General features: G+C 42.6%; 1 protein-coding gene across 1 annotated transcript; it reads left to right on the top strand.

Annotated features, from left to right (window-relative positions):
• The first annotated feature begins 273 nt into the window (after positions 1-273).
• On the top strand, positions 274-20,257 carry LOC139386975 (zinc finger CCHC domain-containing protein 2-like). Its single transcript, XM_071132896.1, has 13 exons — positions 274-1,177; positions 3,160-3,274; positions 3,830-3,900; positions 7,267-7,338; positions 9,273-9,361; positions 14,887-14,966; positions 15,600-15,683; positions 15,877-15,937; positions 16,031-16,154; positions 16,331-16,472; positions 16,582-16,695; positions 16,917-18,248; positions 18,571-20,257. The coding sequence occupies exons 1-13, from the start codon at positions 392-394 to the stop codon at positions 18,627-18,629; spliced, it is 3,129 nt and encodes a 1,042-aa protein (XP_070988997.1). The 5' UTR covers positions 274-391; the 3' UTR covers positions 18,630-20,257.
• Positions 20,258-20,720: the final 463 nt, after the last annotated feature.

The following is a 20,720-nucleotide window of genomic DNA, read 5'->3' as shown; positions in this document are numbered from 1 at the left end:
AGTCATGTGAAATCCATAGATTAGGCCCTCATTTATTTATTTGAATTGACTGATTTCCTTATATGAACTGTAACTCAGCAATATCTTTGAAATTGTTGCATATTGTTTATATTTTGAATCAGTATAATGAGCCACATTGTAATGTTTAGAAATGAGGGCCTTTAATCTGAAGGTTTTTAATAAGGTACAACGTGACGTCATCGTTTGTGCTGCTGGCAGAATACTAGTCTTGAAAATTTGTTACTGAGCCAGCTATAATCGCAGTAATTTCCGTCGAATATCACATAACCACTCGGCTGCGGTGTACGGATGAGTACTGAACGATTATGTAAAGTTCTGACACATTTGAATGAATTGATAATTGCTAACAAGTCCTGCCGAAGAGTTGATCATGCTGAAAATTAAGATTCCCATTCGAACGGCGGAAGGAGACCATACCGTCGAAGACGAGCAGGAAAATACCGATTGCAGCAGTCACACTATTGATTCGGTTCCATATTGTAGTGTGAGGTTCAAACATTCAACGGGGGAGTCAGATCGCCAGTGGCAAATTGACAAGAAGGCTGTGTTTGAGTGGTTCGGCTTGCACCTCAGCCCAGCGAAGCGGATAGAGTTTATGTACGGACTACTTCATATGTGTCAACCACTTGAGATTCGCTTTTTGGGATCATGTCTTGAGGATCTTGCACGGAAAGATGTCCACGTTTTCCGGGACTTTGAGATAACAGCAAACTGTCAAACTGACTTGGCCTTCCTTAAGGACGTTAGCGACCCTGTTGTGCGTTCCAAACTACTTGTCTACCTGTCACTTTTGCGATCTGGAAACAGAGAATGTGCGGACACACTGTATCGTGCTTTGAGCCATATAGACCCAGCGCTGTACTTAAATACTTATCATGGCGTTCCTTTATCTCCACGTGGTGGGAACACTCAGAATGTACCTGATCAACATTGCCCTCGCGAGGGTGGAATTGAGTCTGGGAGATCTGTGCATCCCAGCGGGACTCCACTGGAGGCAGAGTCGGGTTCCCTGGAGCACTTGGCGCTGCTTTTCACCATGGCCTCACTACACCCTGCGTTCCCTTTTTACCAGAGGGATACTGTCAGACACCAGTTGGATAATGTGGAACTGGTCTTAGAGGAGAGAATGGATTGCCACAAACGCATGAGTTTCCAGGTAAACACCACTTGACAGTGGCATGTTTATAGTGACCGCCATTGTAAACAAACTCGTACTATTTGGGACCGTGGGAGGAGGGGCTGTCTTGTATTTAGAGTTTATAGTCTCCGGGTTACGGCGTATTCCCGTGATTGACTGAAGTGCAGCTCAAGAGTTGAATTTGTTTCTTCCTCATTTTACCACCTCTCCTTAGATTAGCTTCTTACTTACCTCACTCCTTATGGTCACAGGGCAGGTGAAAGTAGCTAACTCCTCTGATTGGCTTCCACCATATTTACTATCCAGTGTCATTAGATCATTACAGGTGAGGAAACGACAAGAAAGCCAGTGAAGGCACTGGTACTGTGACTATTGAGATGCATCCCCTGGGGGCCTCAATAAGACTTTCTCGAGAATTACTTTGACAAGAATGAACTATATGTATTATTAAACAAGGATCACCCCTTTTTCTAAAATGTTACTGGCCACCTTAGCCATAGGAATGAACAGATGACGTTTTAATCAAAGTCTCTATATAGAATCAAATATTCTCAATTTCAGCCATCTTAGTTTAGATGGCATAATGTAGCAATTTATTTCTGGTAAATTGGGGCCAAATAATTGATGTAGGAATATGCTGTAATAACATGTACTGGCTTGTGGGGTCAGTAAAGAGGTTCAACCCTTTCATGCCAAGTAGTAATGCAAAGCACTGTTTAATTTCCAAGAACAGTCGTGAATGCCATGGCCATATGACTACAGACTGAGTTCATTGCGCTGTCACAAAAGGACAGACACCATAGACTTTGAATGAAGATCACTTTCTCAATTTGCCTTAGGGCAATTCCACATTAATGGAATTATGCTGAGACTCCGATTTTTCAATTTAAAATGTATGCCAAACAAAAAACATTGATTTCAAAGTTTCACAAACCATACAACTCTATGCGCAATGACTAATTTGAACAATTTACACAGTAAAACAAAAACATTTACTGGAAAACTGTGCAGATGCAAAGTTTGTTAACAGAATTGCAGTAAAATATCCCTCTGTTATTCTGTTACCAAACTTTGTATCACAGTTCTTTCTGTAAATGTGTTTTTGTAAAATGGTCAGTGGAAATTGTCAAAAGTAGTCCTTGTGCATAGAGTTGTATTGTTGGTTAAATGTTCAAATCAATGGTGTTGGTTTGGTATACATTTTAAAGTGAAACATCTGACACTGTAATTCCGTTACCATGGAATTGCCCCTTGTGCACCAGGAGAATAGAGAGAGAGTTTATCTGGCTTTAGCAGACATTCTGGCCATGGCTACTGTGTCTTCTGTCATCTTGTCCACAGCAGCTAGCTACAGTAGCCTATATGAATGGGAACACCCAGCATTCTTGTTTATGATTGCATTGTGATCTAACTTTGCATTGTGTTGGAGAAACCTCTCTCTCTCTCTCTGTGATCCAGTGAAAAAGCCAAGCGTTTTAATGAGACACACCCTCTTACTCATGTCTGGCTGGCTGACTGCTCTCTTACAGGGACATTCTGTAATTCCGTCTTTTTATTTATCTGTTATTTTACCAGGTAAGTTGACTGAGAACATGTTCTCATTTGCAGCAACGACCTGGGGAATAGTTACAGGGGAGAGGAGGGGGATGAATGATCCAATTGTAAACTGGCTCTCAGCATAATGGCTTGTCTTGGCTGGCTCTCAGCATAATGACTTGTCTCATTCAGACAGTTAGTTAGCCTACACTTTCCTGTGGATTGGCAGTATTTCTAATCCAAATGGAGATGATTTATGAATAGAAATGAAACTGAAAAGAGAGTTATTCTCAAAGCATGCGGAGAGGAGAAAATTAGTATTGGTTCCAGTTGTTCAGTGCTGTAAGGGGGCAGTTGTTTGAAAGGTATTTGACTGTACTTGTGCATGTGACATTGAAACTTGATTGGGGGAGAAAGCACAAATGCATACTAAACCATCAATCTCTTCACTTTCCTGGTTGCAGCAGAAGCAGCATGCCCTTCGAAGGGAGGATCTCAGCCCCAGGAGCACTGACAAGGGTCAGTCGGCCTGCTGTATTCCCAATCAACTCCCCAACAGGACATCATCCCAGAGAGAAGGTAGTCTCAATCCGGTTTGTCATTGTGTCCTCTGAGGTCTCTCATTCCCATGTTGAGAGGAGTGTTCAAAGCAAGATGTATTTTAGCCTAGTGCATTTGAGGTGAAACGAGACCCAAACTATCAGATATGATACAATAGACAGGATATATTTTAAATTATCTGTATTTTGAACAGTAATCGAAATTACATTTAGATGAACACAGTGGCATACTGCAGTTTTGTGGAAAATTGATAACTTCCTGCAATTCTACACATTTATGTCATGGGGCAAAGAGAAACATTTGCAAAATGTTTGTTTTTTTTGTTCATGCAATATTTTATGCCACATTGGCAATCTGAAGCTCAGGACCCCAAAATGTCAGTTTTATAGCTAATCTCATGCTATTTTACACATTTTGCCATGAGGCTGAGAGAATATTTTGCAGGTAATTTTAAAGATAATTTCCATTGCTTATGACATGTTCATATACTATCTGGGGAGGGGAGTGCAGGGGTATGGGTGAACAGCAATTAAATACTCAAGAAAATAACCCTGGTCTTCTCTCTTCTTGCAGAAGTTCACATTGACAAGATTGTGCTAAAGACGATATCTTGGAACCGAGTAAACAGTGAATACAGTATTGAGGTATGTACTGTAGGTTCATGTTTGGACTCTGTGCCTTGGTATGTTATTTTCCTGTGTATTTTATTCTTCTACATTTTGAGGCATACCTGCTGAAGGATCTAGATATACTTTATGTTTTATTAGGTGCATATATGGTGGGCCACCAGATTACTTTGTGCTACCTCCCATTCATCATGCAACATTCTCTTACAACATCTGGACAGGCAGAGATCTAAGACTTTGCCTGTCCCTTAATCAATTGGCCCAGCGTCGTCCGCATTAGGGTTTGGCCGGGATAGGCCGTCATTGTAAATAAGAAATTGTTCTTAACTGACTTGCTTAGTTAAATAAAGGTAAAATAAAAATCAACAGTCAGGACTGTATGGCCAGGCATCATTATGACAGGCAGGACTGTGCTAAGGATGAGAGCAAGACAGAGAGAGAGCCAGGTTAAATAGGACAGCAGGAAGGATTGCGCCCACCTAATCGCATGCTGTCCTCCGTTGCATGAGAACACAATCTGGTGGAAATATGTCCTAGCTCGTTTGCCACGCCAAAACATCTGCCGTGACTGTTTTTACAAGCCTGCGGCGGCGGCATATCAGCCTGTAAAAACGTACGGTCTTCAATTTAGACTAGAGGTTTGAAGGACTTGAGGTTAGCTCCAGGATTTTACAGCACTGAAATGATGAGGGGTCATCTTGACTGCTTTCGCTCAGATAGCGGTAGTAGTAATAAAATAGACTAACATCTGACCAAAGTTGTCCTTATCTGTGGACTAGTCATGTAGCTTGTTGAGTAGCTAGAACAAACTAAACGGTTCAAATCAGATCTATGTTATGTGGATAGCAAGATGGGCTGTATTGAGACTTCTGAATAACATCAGTTAAAGGAAAAGGACACAAACTATATTTTGGTATTTGTTTCATTCATCCATTTCTGCATGTCACCAATCAAGTTTAAGATGTATGACTTTCAAAATACAGAAATGATCCCTGTATGATGCATTTTGTGTCGTGATGCAAAATAATAATTCATTTAATTTTTCTGCTTAGTCTGCTCTACAGAGACAGTGGTACTGAGTGTGCACTAGTGTGACCTGTGTGGAGGTGTGTCACTGATATGAATGTCTAGGCTAGATGATGATGGCCTATCTATGATGGAAGTGAGGGATTTTTATTTTTCCCTTGGTCTATGGGAAAGACATGTCTCAGTCGAGGGGATTGTGTCCAACAGGGCATAGATAGAACCTCGCTTTCCAGTTTTTACGGGTGGTAGAGAAGTAGAAGGGTTTAATATGTTATTGAACCCTACTGTCTTATAGCCTACTTGAAAAGGATGCAGTTAAGAGGCACTGTGTTAGAAATCAACTGGCACGCTCTTGGCTGAAATGTGGAAGGGGACAGTGATAAAATGTTGTTGCCAGCCAGTGCTAGAAACACACACTAGAGAGAGGGGTGGCTTGCTGGGCAGTGCCATCTGCTCCGCTGGGCATGGTGTATTAGTATGTTAAAGAGACCAGAACATGATCTTCAGCACAGGATGCACGTCACTCTGTCTACTCTAGGCCTGCCCCAGATGTCCAGGCTACTCTTCATGGTGTTGTGAGAGTACCCTGTACAACTAGGGCTGTGCTGAGGCCTACAGAGTTTTGTGTAAAACAATGCTGTGAGAGTCTGTTTACTATGCCTAGGCTACCTCTCACAGTGCGTGCCACTGGTGATGTACAGCACTTTGCCGGACATGCTAGCTGTTTTCGGCGGCACATCATCACTTCAAACGCATTCCGTCGTGGTGTTATCGGTTGGCCTACTACTACTGGTAGTACCGGTAAAGTGTAAGTTATGAATCATAAATCACCATACAGCTGACACATTTTGATTTCATAAATAATTTTGAGTTCAAGTTGGTTGTCCAACATACTATCAGCTGGCACTACATCTTTGCTGATGAATGTCCTGATCTCTGTCCAGTCTATTGGTTAAATTACATTGTTGTTTCGTCTTTTAATCGCTTCTAATAGATCTGAAAATGATACAATAACCATTCATTCAACCGACTGTTTGTTTATAATGAGGGACGTCCCACGTTTAACCTGGACACACAAATAGTAGGAATTTGCGCAGACTTCAGTCATGACTGCATGAGAGAGAAATGAAACATCTGCATGTCGCCTGCAGGTGCGAGTGTGTGTTTCACTGTCCAATCCCAGGTTTGAACATGATCCGAGCGTGTGATCTGAGGCTGTTCGGTCTCTTGGGCATCAACTTGGGAAAGCCTCAAGGGAGAGCAGACAGTGCATTATAAACAAAGAGCCGCATATATTGGCCAAAAAATAACACATCTGATATATCTATATATATATATTTTTTTTTTTTCGGTGTGTAGAGAAAAGTAAGGTGGGGCATCCGACAAATTAAACTTTGTCCGGCCTTACTGTTCTGGCTTGTTAAATTTGAATTTGACAAAGAGCAACAGATTTGTCATATCCCACTTCAAGTTGTGAGTGCTTTTGCATTCACCTTTGTCAGATCAGGGATCATGATGAAGATGGAATAGGGTGCTGTTTGGGGACTCCACTCAGCCATTTGAACTGTTTCCCCTAGAATTTAGCTAGGGGGGTCCGGGGGCACCAAAACATTTTTGAGGCCCTTGTTGGCTGCAGAGACATTTAGCTTCTTCTTTTTTTTAAGTGAATTTCTTGCAATTATACACATTTTGCCATGGGGCAAAAACAAAAAAAAGTTTTGAAGATGCACTATGCAGAAATCCCTCAGCCAGTTCCTGGTTGCTAAAATTCTAATAGTTTGCCTGATTTCCGTTTATGTGATCAAACAAGCAAGTATAGTGTAGAGAATCATTGTACCATCTAAACTGCTGGGAAATATCTTTTCCATAACCAAAAATATTGTTACTCTGTGATGGACAGGGTAGAGTAGAGAATGCCAGTCCGTGAAAGAGCTGTTTTTAAATTGACACAATACCTCTTAGCAAAAGTGTCAGCTAGAGATTACATGCAAGAGCTTGTAGGGATTTGTAGTTTTGCATAGTCTACTTTGATGCTAATTAGTATTTCCAAATCTGAGAGTAAATAGAGCCGAGTACATTGATAAAAGTGACCTTGTCTGAGAGAGATTTACACGCCTATGAAAAAGTCACGCCAGGGTAAGCCTACATGAAACTTTACTTTAAGTGGTTCTAAAATCCACTATGGGAAAAAATTTATGATTGGAGCCATTTCCATATTTGACCGCTAGGTTTAATGGGTATTATAACTCATACAGTGGTACTCTATTGCATCATGCTGTCAAAAGCAATGTATCGGATGTGTGTTTAGTAAAGCATACTTATGATGTGATGTTGTCTCCTTCTCTTCCCCTCTTCTAGGTCCAGTGGTCTGACTCAACATGGACCACAGTGACCAAGACTCACCATGAGCTGGGCGACTTCCTGTCCAAGGTACAAGAGAAAAAACACATCCCCATCAATAGATTATAGGCCTAGAATATACTGGATTTAATGTCAGGAGAAATGAAATCACACACTCCTCCATTTGTACAGAGAGGTCTCTAAATGTTGTCTTATAAAGGTCAACCCAGATGCTGTTTTACTTTCCAAATGTTGTCATGTGTTTTCTAGTCACTGAATGCTCTGTGTGCATGCTAATAGAACTAATGCTAATACTGTGACTTTCTGTATTCAAATGTATTTCTTCGTCTAGCTTAAAGTATGGGAACCCTTGGATTTAATAACTGGTTGACCCGCCTTTTGGTAGCAATAAGCTCAACCAAACGTTTTCTGTAGTTATGGATCAGACCTGCACAACGGTCAGGAGGAATTTTGGACCATTCCTCTTTACAAAACTGTTTCAGTTCCACAATATTCTTGGTATGTCTGGCGTGAACCGCTCTCTTGAGGGCATGCCACAGCATCTCAATCGGGTTGAAGTCAGGACTCTGACTGGGCCACTCCAGAAGGTGTATTTTCTTCTGTTGAAGCCATTCTGCCATTCTGTTGTTGATTTAACTTCTGTGTTTTCGGTTGTCTTGTTGCATCACCCAACTTCTGTTGAGCTTCAATTGGCGGACAGATAGCCTAACATTCTCCTGCAAAATGTCTTGATAAACTTGGGAATTCATTTTTCCGTCGACTATAGAAAGCTGTCCTGGCCTTGAGGCAGCAAAGCATCCCCAAACCATGATGCTCCCTCCACCATACTTTACAGTTGGGATGAGGTTTTGACGTTGGTGTGCTGTGCCTTTTTTTTTCTCCACACATAGTGTTGTGTGTTCCTTCCAAACAACACAACTTTAGTTTAATCTCACCACAGAATATTTTGCCAGTAGCGCTGTGGAACATCCAGGTGCACTTTTGCAAACTTCAGACGTGCAGCAATGTTTTTTTTGGACAGCAGTGGCTTCTTCCATGGTGTCCTCCCATGAACACCATTCTTGTTTAGTGTTTTACGTATCGTAAACTCATCAACAGAGATGTTAGCATGTTAGAGATTTCTGTAAGTCTTTAGCTGACACTCTACGATTCTTCTTAACCTCATTGAGCATTCTGCGCTGTGCTCTTGCAGCCATCGTTGCAGGACGGCCACTCCTAGGGAGAGTAGCAACAGTGCTGAACTTTCTCCATTTTATACACAATTTGTCTTACCGTGGACTGATGAACATCAAGGCTTTTAGAGATACTTTTGTAACCCTTTCCAGCTTTATGCAAATCAACAATTCTTAATCTTAGTTCTTCTGAGATGTCTTTTGTTTGAGGCATGGTTCACATCAGGCAATGCTTCTTGTGAATAGGAAACTCAAATGTTGAGTTTTTTTATAGGGCAGGGCAGCTCTAACCAACATCTCTAATCTTGTCTCATTGATTGGACTCCAGGTTAACTGACTCCTGACTCCAATTAGCTTTTGGAGAAGTCATTAGCCTAGGGGTTCACATACTTTTCCCAACCTACACTGAATGTTGAATAAAAAAAAATAAAACCTGTATTTAACTTGGCAAGTCAGTTAAGAACAAATTATTTTTTACAATGACGGCTTAGGAGCAGGTGGTTAACTGCCTTGTTCAGGGGCAGAACGACAGATTTCTACCTTGTCAGCTCGGGTATTCGATCTAGCAACCTTTTGGTTACTGGCCCAACTCTCTAACCACTAGGCTACCTGCTGCCTTGTATTCAATATAGACAAGAAAAATACAATAATTTGTGTTATTAGTGTAAGCACACTATGTTTGTCTATTGTTGTGACTTAGATGAAGATCAGATCAAATTTGATGAAAAATGTATGCAAAAATCCAGGTAATTCCAAAGTGTTCACGTGCTTTTTCTTGCCACTGTATGAATGTATATGATAACCGCTCGTGATTCCCTGAACCCCATACAGAGGTCCACTGAGCCCTTTGAGAAGGGCCTGGTGAGGTTACTGGCCCAGGAAGAGCAGTATGAGCCCAGGGACCTGGAGAGGACACTACAGTGAGTTTGTTTGTCTTTGTTTTTGTCTTTGTTTGATCATTAAGCTCAGAGCAGCACAAAGCGTAATTGGAAATCTCAACAGGGTTTTTATAATGTCAATACAAAAATATACACTGCTCTAAAAAATAAAGGGAACACTAAAATAACACATCCCAGATCTGAATGAATGAAATATTCTTATTAAATACTTTTTTCTTTACATAGTTGAATGTGCTGACAACAAAATCACACAAATTACCAATGGAAATCAAATTTATCAACTCATGGAGGTCTGGATTTGGAGTCACACTCAAAATTAAAGTGGAAAACCACACTACAGGCTGATCCAACTTTGATGTAATGTCCTTAAAACAAGTCAAAATGAGGCTCAGTAGTGTGTGACCTCCATGTGCCTGTATGACCTCCCTACAATGCCTGGGCATGCTCCTGATGAGGTGGCGGATGGTCTCCTGAGGGATCTCCTCCCAGACCTGGACTAAAGCATCCACCAACTCCTGGACAGTCTGTGGTGCAACGTGGAATTGGTGGATGGAGCGAGACGGAGCGTGGATGGAGCGTGATGTCCCAGATGTGCTCAATTGGATTCAGGTCTGGGGAACGGGCGGGCCAGTCCATAGCATCAATGCCTTCCTCTTACAGGAACTGCTGACACACTCCAGCCACATGAGGTCTAGCATTGTCTTGCATTAGGAGGAACCCAGGGCCATCCGCACCAGCATATGGTCTCACAAGGGGTCTGAGGATCTCATCTCGGTACCTAATGGCAGTCAGGCTACCTCTGGCGAGCACATGGAGGTGTGCGGCCCCCCAAAGAAATGCCACCCCACACCATGACTGACCCACCGCCAAACCGGTCATGCTGGAGGATGTTGCAGGCAGCAGAACGTTCTCCACGGCGTCTCCAGACTCTGTCACGTTCTCAGTGTGAACCTGCTTTCATCTGTGAAGAGCACAGGGCGCCAGTGGCGAATCTGCCAATATTGTTGTTCTCTGGCAAATGCCAAACGTCCTGCACGGTGTTGGGCTGTAAGCACAACCCCTACCTGTGGACGTTGGGCCCTCATACCACCCTCAAGGAGTCTGTTTCTGACCATTTGAGCAGACACATGCACATTTGTGGCCTGCTGGAGGTCATTTTCCAGGGCTCTGGCAGTGCTCCTCCTGCTCCTCCTTGCACAAAGGTGGAGGTAGCGGTCCTGCTGCTGGGTTGTTGCCCTCCTACAGCCTCCTCCACGTCTCCTGATGTATTGGCCTGTCTCCTGGTAGCGCCTCCATGCTCTGGACACTACGCTGACAGACACAGCAAACCTTGCCACAGCTCGCATTGATGTGCCATCCTGGATGAGCTGCACTACCTGAGCCACTTGTGTGGGTTGTAGACTCCGTCTCATGCTACCACTAGAATGAAAGCACCGCCAGCATTCAAAAGTGACCAAAACATCAGCCAGGAAGCATAGGAACTGAGAAGTGGCCTGTGGTCACCACCTGCAGAACCACTCCTTTATTGGGGGTGTCTTGCTAATTGCCTATTATTTCCACCTGTTGTCTATTTCATTTGCACAACAGCATGTGAATTGTATTGTCAATCAGTGTTGCTTCCTAAGTGGACAGTTTGATTTCACAGAAGTGTGATTGACTTGGAGTTACATTGTGTTGTTTAAGTGTTCCCTTTATTTTTTTGAGCAGTGTGTGTGTATATATATATTTTTTTACCCCTCCACCACCTCTTCGGAGGACAACTATCCTAGTTTTTTTTACAGCTTTTTTGCTACATATACATACATGGTACTTTTATATATAACAACAATACATTACCAAACAAACTCTTTAATCCCAACCCTCAGACACGCTCATCTCGTCCCACCTATCACCATAGACCACCCTCTCAGCCCATCCCACCTATCACCATAGACCACCCTCTCAGCCCATCCCACCTATCAGCATAGACCGCCCTTGTTTGGTTTCCATGTGCCATGTATTTTTCAATTGTTCTGTGATGTTATACAACATTTTTTAATCTTTCTAATAGTATATTATCCACAGATTGTGAGCTAAAGATGAAAACCTTTCCTGCGAGTATTATTATATTATTTATTGATTGTCTATGGCTTTCTAGATCGCCCAACACTGCTATTTGTAAGGTTCATTTTAAGTGTATGTTGTGATTTGTTTATTTTTTTACCCATTCCTGAACCTGTGACCAGAAACAAGCTACATAGTGGCAATACCAGAATAAGTGATCTATTGATTTTGTCTGTTTGCAACAAAATCTACAGAGCTGAGATTGTTGTATGCCATATATATATATATATATATATATATATACAGTGCCTTGCGAAAGTATTCGGCCCCCTTGAACTGTGCGACCTTTTGCTACATTTCAGGCTTCAAACATAAAGATATAAAACTGTATTTTTTTGTGAAGAATCAACAACAAGTGGGACACAATCATGAAGTGGAACGACATTTATTGGATATTTCAAACTTTTTTAACAAATCAAAACTGAAAAATTGGGCGTGCAAAATTATTCAGCCCCTTTACTTTCAGTGCAGCAAACTCTCTCCAGAAGTTCAGTGAGGATCTCTGAATGATCCAATGTTGACCTAAATGACTAATGATGATAAATACAATCCACCTGTGTGTAATCAAGTCTCCGTATAAATGCACCTGCACTGTGATAGTCTCAGAGGTCCGTTAAAAGCGCAGAGAGCATCATGAAGAACAAGGAACACACCAGGCAGGTCCGAGATACTGTTGTGAAGAAGTTTAAAGCCGGATTTGGATACAAAAAGATTTTCCAAGCTTTAAATATCCCAAGGAGCACTGTGCAAGCGATAATATTGAAATGGAAGGAGTATCAGACCACTGCAAATCTACCAAGACCTGGCCGTCCCTCTAAACTTTCAGCTCATACAAGGAGAAGACTGATCAGAGATGCAGCCAAGAGGCCCATGATCACTCTGGATGAACTGCAGAGATCTACAGCTGAGGTGGGAGACTCTGTCCATAGGACAACAATCAGTCGTATATTGCACAAATCTGGCCTTTATGGAAGAGTGGCAAGAAGAAAGCCATTTCTTAAAGATATCCATAAAAAGTGTCGTTTAAAGTTTGCCACAAGCCACCTGGGAGACACACCAAACATGTGGAAGAAGGTGCTCTGGTCAGATGAAACCAAAATTGAACTTTTTGGCAACAACGCAAAACGTTATGTTTGGCGTAAAAGCAACACAGCTGAACACACCATCCCCACTGTCAAAAATGGTGGTGGCAGCATCATGGTTTGGGCCTGCTTTTCTTCAGCAGGGACAGGGAAGATGGTTAAAATTGATGGGAAGATGGATGGAGCCAAATACCGGACCATTCTGGAAGAAAACCTGATGGACTCTGCAAAAGACCTGAGACTGGGACGGAGATTTGTCTTCCAACAAGACAATGATCCAAAACATAAAGCAAAATCTACAATGGAATGGTTCAAAAATAAACATATCCAGGTGTTAGAATGGCCAAGTCAAAGTCCAAACCTGAATCCAATCGAGAATCTGTGGAAAGAACTGAAAACTGCTGTTCACAAATGCTCTCCATCCAACCTCACTGAGCTCGAGCTGTTTTGCAAGGAGGAATGGGAAAAAAATTCAGTCTCTCGATGTGCAAAACTGATAGAGACATACCCCAAGCGACTTACAGCTGTAATCGCAGCAAAAGGTGGCGCTACAAAGTATTAACTTAAGGGGGCTGAATAATTTTGCACGCCCAATTTTTCAGTTTTTGATTTGTTAAAAAAGTTTGAAATATCCAATAAATGTCGTTCCACTTCATAATTGTGTCCCACTTGTTGTTGATTCTTCACAAAAAAAATACAGTTTTATATCTTTATGTTTGAAGCCTGAAATGTGGCAAAAGGTCGCAAAGTTCAAGGGGGCCAAATACTTTCGCAAGGCACTGTATATGTATGTGTGTGTATATATATACATATATATATATGGCAAGAATTTTATATAATCATTTTAATTGAAAAACTCTTAAGTGTTGAATCAAGTGTAGTTTTTTTGTACCAATTCATAAACCATGTGCCATGGAATTGGTACATCAAATCTCCTCCCATATATTTTGCAACCTGTATGGTGCAGCTGTCAACAGTTTTGTCCTCAGATGAAACTGGTATATTTTTCTATTTATGCCAATTCCTTTCAGCCAATTTGTATCTTTAATATATGGCAGGCAAACAAGTTCCCAACCTTCTCCCTTTTCCACTTGCCTCCTCCATTTTTGTGGTAGTGCTGCAATCCAGTTAGTTGTACATTTGGATTGAGCAGATATTCCCATATATTTTCGATAACTGCATATGTGACATATCTCCTCCATTTCTATTCATAATGTCATTAATAAATATAATACCATGAAATAATGTTTTTCTTATTAATCAATATATTTGAGTTTAACCATAACATTTGTTGTAATATTTGTTCTATCTTTTCTGGAGGATAAAACTGAAATTGTAACCAGCTTTGTATGGCTTGTTTAAGAAAGGGCTATACCTTAAGCTAAATTTCATTTTCAATTAGTTGGAAACGAGAAGTTGTAATCTGTATGAAAGCAAAAAAGCAATTTTGAACAACGGATGAGCTTTTCTTAATAATCTACTGGAGAACCATTTTGCGTTTAAGTATAACTTATGTATGAGTGAAGCTTTAACAGAGAGGTTTAAAGCTTTAGTATTTAATCATTTTAACCCCCCAAACTCATATTCATTATGCAAATAGGCATGTTTAATTTTGTCTGGCTTAGCATTCCAAAAAGAATGAAATATGTTTTGCTCATATGATTTTAAAAACAAATCCTCTGGAGTAGGCAATGCCGTTAGTATGTAAGTAAGTAAACTGTGATAGGACCAAATAGTTTATCAATGGAATTTTCCATAAATAGGCAAGTATTTACATCTCCATGGTTGCAAAGTCTCTCTATTTTTGCTAGCTTTCTATTGAAATGAATTGTGGTAAGTTCATTTATAATTTGAGATGTGAATACCAAGTATGATACTTGAAGCTCAAGCACTTTCCTGTTACCTTTTTTACATGTTGCTTTACTCTCAAGCCTCAATATTGTGTAGAAAGTAGAGTAGTCTACCCTCTAGTTGTTGTCACCAACGCTTCCATAAGCTCCAGTGTTGTCAGTTATGGTGAAGAACCTCAGGCTTCACATATGTCAGAACCATAGAACCCAGGCAATGATATCTAGGTCAATGGTGATGATGTCATTACCAGAGGGATTCGCTGGCCATCCTTTACAGATATGGATGGGATCACTTTTTCTGCCCTTCCACTCCCATTCAAGCCCCACCAGCACTTTGACTTCCCACTCAAAGTGTACCATAACCATACCTTGCTGTTTGATGTACTAGTATACAACAGGTGATTGTACACATGAAATTTCAATTTCCAAGTCACCTTCTCTCTCCCTCTTTCCCTCTGTATAATTTATATCTCTAACCCCCCCCCCCCCCCATCTCTCTCCACTGTGACAGGGAGATGCTTCTGTCAGCCCCAGCAGCCTTCAGGCGGAGACGAGAGGTCTGCAGGTTCCTCCTCCCCCACTGCAGCCACTGTAAGTGTCTGTGCCCCTGTCTCAGCCTTCAGGGGGGTGAGATATCATATGCTCCACTGACCTTTACAGGAATGCATGTCTACATGAACCATCCACATGATTGGTTGGGGATACCTTGGAACTCGGAGCACAATTACCCCTCTCTCTTCTCAAATAATTTGTATGTGGATTGATCTGGTCGGTTCCTAATGACTAATCGTACCAATGAACATCTTCTCAGTCATCCTAACTCCATATTTTTCACTTCCTTTGACAACGCCCTGAGTCATGTTTCAGTAGTGCTACCAGGGGACATGTAAATCCTCCAGAAATAAGACACGCACTGCTTGATGGCAAGCTTAGAGAATAAACCCAGCTTCACAGTGAACACTTCTCAGCATAGCTGCAGGGCCAGGAGGCTGTTTTACCACATGAAACCCCAGCCATTATAAATTGACTTAGTGAAATTATTATAGTTTCCTCAAGCATCCATTGCTGGTTGGTTTTACACAGCTGCATCAAATTGACCACAGAAATTCATAAACCAAGAGTGTATTTCTTTTGTTAGAGATGTGGAAAAGTTGTGATGTTGTGTAGGCAGGAGGTCTCGTCGCACATTCCCTAATATCTCACCATCCGGTCTCTCCTACCCAGATAACACAGTACCTCCTGGAAAGACCTGTAAGGCACCTGAGCACTTTAAAGAAGACTGCACTGAGCCATCCAGTCAGGACCATGGTGTGTGTGCTGTATGGTATTAGTTATATTGTCTTTAGGCAGAGTAATGATTTATTTAGCATGTCTGTCATTCTTTGTGGGGTTGAAATGACATCGTATTTGTAAATGGCTATTTCATAGAGACAGATATTCGTTGCCTGTAGTTGAAGTTCACTAGTACTTCTCTCTCATCATTCTCCTCTCCCTCACCCAGACATAGGTTCTCACCATCTAAGGCATCAGACGGCGTGCAGCAGCAAGAGGCTAGGCCAGGGGTAAGAGCTCTACATGTTCAGTCCAAGACTTGTGACCTTGTGTCTGATGCACTGATGGGTTATACTAAGAGGATCCCTGCTTTCACTTTACAGCACACGGATGACAAAGAGCAGCCAGAGTGAGAGCCAGAGGCCTGCTGTTCACGCAGAGCACAATGGAGTGATGCAGAGGAGGAGGAAACCAGGCATCATGACCTGTAGGCCAGACCCACATCAGGTCAGTCGCACTGGCCTCTCCTTTCTCTCTCTGGCCTGGCCATTAGAGACGCTGGTAGGTTGGCGGTGGAGGACTGTCAATGTGCTGTATACTGCTGACTGGCATTTGTTATTTTTTGTTTCGATAATACTCATTTGAATCTGTTTAGGGTGTTAAATAACCTCCTCTCTCTTCAGAACGCAGATGAGAAATGGGCTTTCACTCCAGAAAAAAAGAGCAGAAGAAGACTTGGTGGAAGGAGAAGTGATGGGGCTAAAGGCTACATACCCAGCAGCTTCATCAGACCACAGTCAACACACATGACCAGACAGGGTGCCAGTAAGAGGAAGTAACCAATGGGTGTAGCAATAGCCTACCCTATTTGTTTTCCAGCTTGACAATTAACATTATAACAACATGTATGTTGTGTGTTCCTTTACCACTGTAGAGCCGGTCCAGAACAGGTATGGAGACACGTGGTCCGATAGCTCCAGTACTCCCTCCAGTCCCCAGCACGAGGCACATGAGAGCCTGGATAATGAGGACCTGGAGGACGAGAGAGGTGAGTGGCCCCTCTAAACCCTGTCTGCCCCCCTCTCTTTTCTGTCGGGAACTCATGGGGTTTAATCCTAGTCCTGAACTAAATAGCACTTTCATTGGAGATTCTCCATTTTAGTCAAGGACAAGGCTTTAACTGGTTCTGGGAAACCGGACCGTGACATCGGAGTCTTTAGTGCTGTTGAAACTCAAGATGTCTTTTTAATGATAGCTTCTCTCCCCCAGACACTGCTGAGAGTTACTCAGACCACTCCATCCAGGAGAAGAGGGCGAGTGATCACAGCAGGGTGGAAGTTGTAGCTACTGTACACGCTATAGTCCCTGTCCCCTACAGAGAAGAGACATCCTACACTGGCAGTCCCCTGAGTGTACACACTCTATCAATGACGGTCCAGAATGGGAAAACCATGCCAGACAGGACGGTCATGGTCACTCCACAGCCGGGGGACTGTTCACCAGCAGATGGGGCACTGACTGGGACCACCTCCATGGTTCCTCAGGAGTCCATCCCAAGCCAAGCTTCCCTGGGAGACCCTGAGAGGCAGAGGCACGTGTCTGCCCCCCTGAGCTCACCTCAGCTAGCCAATGCAGGATCCAGCATTCACCTAAAGCCCCAGTGTTATATGACCCCTACCAGCCCAGAGAGTAGAAGTACTAACCCCCATCACCAGCCCCCAATGAGCGCCATCAGTGTCATCCCCCTGACCTTCCACGTGTGCCCCCTGAGGCCAGCATACACCAGCACTGACCCAGCCTCCACCGCCACCCTACCCCTAGCAGCCTCTCTCCCTGACCCTAGCACCAGGACCCAAGCCCTGGCTACGCCCACCAGCCTACCCACCCCTACCTCCGTGACACCCTCCTCAGTGGCCACTGCCACTCCAGCTGCAATCAGCCAGGTTCAGGCCACTCTGCCCCCAGCCATCCCCACTCACACCCCCGGCCCCGTGGCCAGCCCAGCCCTGACCCTCATCCACAGCACAGCCCAGGGAGATGGTGCCTCCTTCAGCAGCTCTTGGGTGGCAGCAGGGCAGTCCCAGACCCAGCAGCAGGCCCTCCCTCCACAACAACAGCAGATGAGCTGCAATTCCTGTGGTTGCCGTGGCAGCTGTGGTAATAGCCACTCTACCGCCCCCAGCCCCAACTTCTCCTTCCCTCCCCAGCTGGGGCGCCAGGTCTTCAGCAATGCCCACCTCCCTCTCTTCCACCTCCCATCCATGTGCAGCACTGGATATCCCAGCCACCGCAGCCAGGTCCAACACCAGAGCAACGCCACCACCCAGCTACCTTTCTACCCCCCTCCACCTCACACGGCCACCCCCACCTCCACGCCACCTCCACGCCACTCCCACCACATGCTGGTCACCCAGGCTGGTTACAACCTGCAGCAGATGGCAGCGGCTCCCTTCAACAGCTTCTACACGCCCATGTTCTCCTCGTTGGGACTGGGCACGGGCACGATGAAGAGCAGTGCCAACGTCTCTTGCTATAACTGTGGGCTAACCGGGCATTATGCCCAGGACTGCAAACAGCCCTCCATGGACGCCGGGCAGCAAGGTAATATTGGCCAGGCTAGTGGCAGAGAGAGGAGGTGAAGTCTCTCAGAGATTCCTCATCCTTAGTTTCAGCATAGGAAGGCAAAGCTTTATTTGGTAACGTGTTTGTTTTTTTTGTTCACTGTGTTTTGCACTGTCCAACATTTTTATGTCTGAAGCTGGATTGTCTGAATGAGCTCTATTAAATACCCAGGCCAAGTGTTAAAACATGTTTTGATAGGACTGACTCTGAATCTGAAAGACTAGCATAGACTATGGACATCACATTTCTTTAGGTTACTTGTTAGGCACGCGACACTGACACACTCCTGTGTGTGTTTCAGGTGACTTTCGGCTGAAGTACACGGCCGCCCACTTCTTTGAAGCAGACCAAACTGACTGACATGAGGGGACCAAGGCAATGCTTTGTTTCTCACTACAGTAAAGATTCCAGAAAATGTTTTCGTGGGTTGAGTTTTTCACCAATTGTATTACTTTGCAAATATCCAGACTTGTTTCTCAGCAGAGAATGGAATCCTGTATCATTCTCAGACTTTTCAGGACGGTGGTATTTTGCCCTGAAGTACAAGACAGGCTCACGTTTCCAGACTAGTCTATTAAAGAAAGAGAACCACGTCTTTAAATGGTGCGGTGGTAAACTTGCATTTAATAAGGATTAATGGATTGGCTGAAGGTTGTTATATCCATATTTCAAAGGTCTTTTTAGTACTTTTCAATTAGTTTCTTACTTTTTTATATTATCTCATAGGTGTTCAAAATGCAAGATACAGTTTCAAAGCAGCTAGTCGTTAACCAGCTAATTTTATTCATGTGAGAACAAAATATGTGACGAACCTCACGCTCCTATTTTTTGGGGATTGTGATAAAGCGGAGAAAAGATGCATGGTTTCTAAGATAAATATGTATGACATAATTAGGTTTTTGACAGAATATGCTGACTACCATAAATACCCTGTATTTGATTTGTTTTACAAGCTAATGGTATTCCATTGGAGGGAAATTTTGTACGAAAAAATTGTTTTATTGCCGTTTGTTACCACTTGATATAATGTGAAGCGTGTATTAAGTCAATCCTGTCTCATTCATGATGTTAATGCTGCTGCTGTTTGGTTTGTTTCCTGGGGGCAAAAATGCACTAATTTGTGTGTATGTGGGTGGGTCATGTCCCCAATGCTCTCAGGCAATGAGGGTACTCTTGTGGTTGTATCCCTTGAGCGTCTCTCCTCTATGAAGAGATTTATTGAGGTCCAAATCAACCCCCCACCCACCCCTAGGCACTTGGGTCGATCCAAAATCACCCTAGCCACTTCGGAAATCTGAATGCATTGGATAGGTTAAATCAATGGTGAAAGCTTTACCTGAGCTTGCCTTCTGATAAGCCAAGTGGAACTCTTGCCATATTGCCTTCACCTAATACAATACTTCCTGATCTAAGGTTTGATTTTTGGATTGGGCTACAGAATCAATGGTCCCTTGTCCTACCGCCATGCATGTACTGTACCTGTTGAATGTGTGGCTCCTGCCTGTTTGTGTAGGCGTGTCCAGCTCTTTGTTGCCAGAACGTATGTGCCATATTCCTCCTTTCTCATGCAGCAAGGAGGTTGTATTATGCATGTAAGTGTGTATTTGTGCACAGCAGTAAGGGGCTAACTTCACACACATACCTTGCCTGTATGATTGACAACTATACAGAATAACTTCTGTATTAGAAAAAAGGTAACACGGTCGTTTGTGGGTTTGAAAGCCACTTGTCTTTCACTGTTCGTTGAGGTGGATTGTTTTGTGTTTTCCACACACAGGCAAAAAATATGTAAACTATTTGAAATTACATTCAGGTAAAATCACTGTTTTATAAAGTGGAACTTATCCTCTGTTTTTCTGTAAGCAGCTTTTAATTTTTTAATTTTTTTTAAGCATTTTCTATTGGATTTCAGAGGCCAAGTTGTTGACTTTATTTTAATGAATATCTTTATTTTGATAAAGAACATTAAAGTTGAGTGGAAAAATAGACTATCAAGCTTGGGTTGTATTTGTTTAACTTCTCTATAGTTAAAGATGCTGTGCTGTAGATTAAGGTAGTGTTACCTCTGATGCGATGACTGTATTACTAAATGTTAACATGTAGTTACTGAAAGGGAAGAAGACAATAGTTCCTTCCTGTGCTAAATTAAGCTACCAGAATGTTTTTCAGTTAAGTTGGTAGCAATCAAACAGCTAAGTTTTTATATGGCGAGAAACCCATACTATAATGAACAAAAATAAATGTGTTACAGTTCATATGAGGAAATCAGTCTATTTAAATAAACAAATTTGGTCCTAATGTATGGATTGTACATGACTGGGAATACCGATATTTATTTATTTATTTATTTATTTATTTATTTATTTATTTTATCTGTTATTTTACCAGGTAAGTTGACTGAGAACATGTTCTCATTTGCAGCAACGACCTGGGGAATAGTTACAGGGGAGA

The sequence above is a fragment of the Oncorhynchus clarkii genome, chromosome 28 (assembly GCF_045791955.1).
Source record: "Oncorhynchus clarkii lewisi isolate Uvic-CL-2024 chromosome 28, UVic_Ocla_1.0, whole genome shotgun sequence".
NCBI classification, from domain to species: domain Eukaryota; kingdom Metazoa; phylum Chordata; class Actinopteri; order Salmoniformes; family Salmonidae; genus Oncorhynchus; species Oncorhynchus clarkii.
The sequence above is the reverse complement of the archived record's forward strand: the minus strand, read 5'-3'. Positions and strand labels throughout refer to the sequence as shown.

Coding starts and splice junctions, on each gene's coding strand:
- LOC139386975 (XM_071132896.1), top strand. CDS start 392: ATGCTGAAAATTAAGATTCCCATTCGAACGGCGGAAGGAGACCATACC. Junction 1,178..3,159: donor ACAAACGCATGAGTTTCCAG/GTAAACACCACT, acceptor TCCTGGTTGCAG/CAGAAGCAGCATGCCCTTCG. Junction 15,938..16,030: donor AGCAAGAGGCTAGGCCAGGG/GTAAGAGCTCTA, acceptor TTCACTTTACAG/CACACGGATGACAAAGAGCA.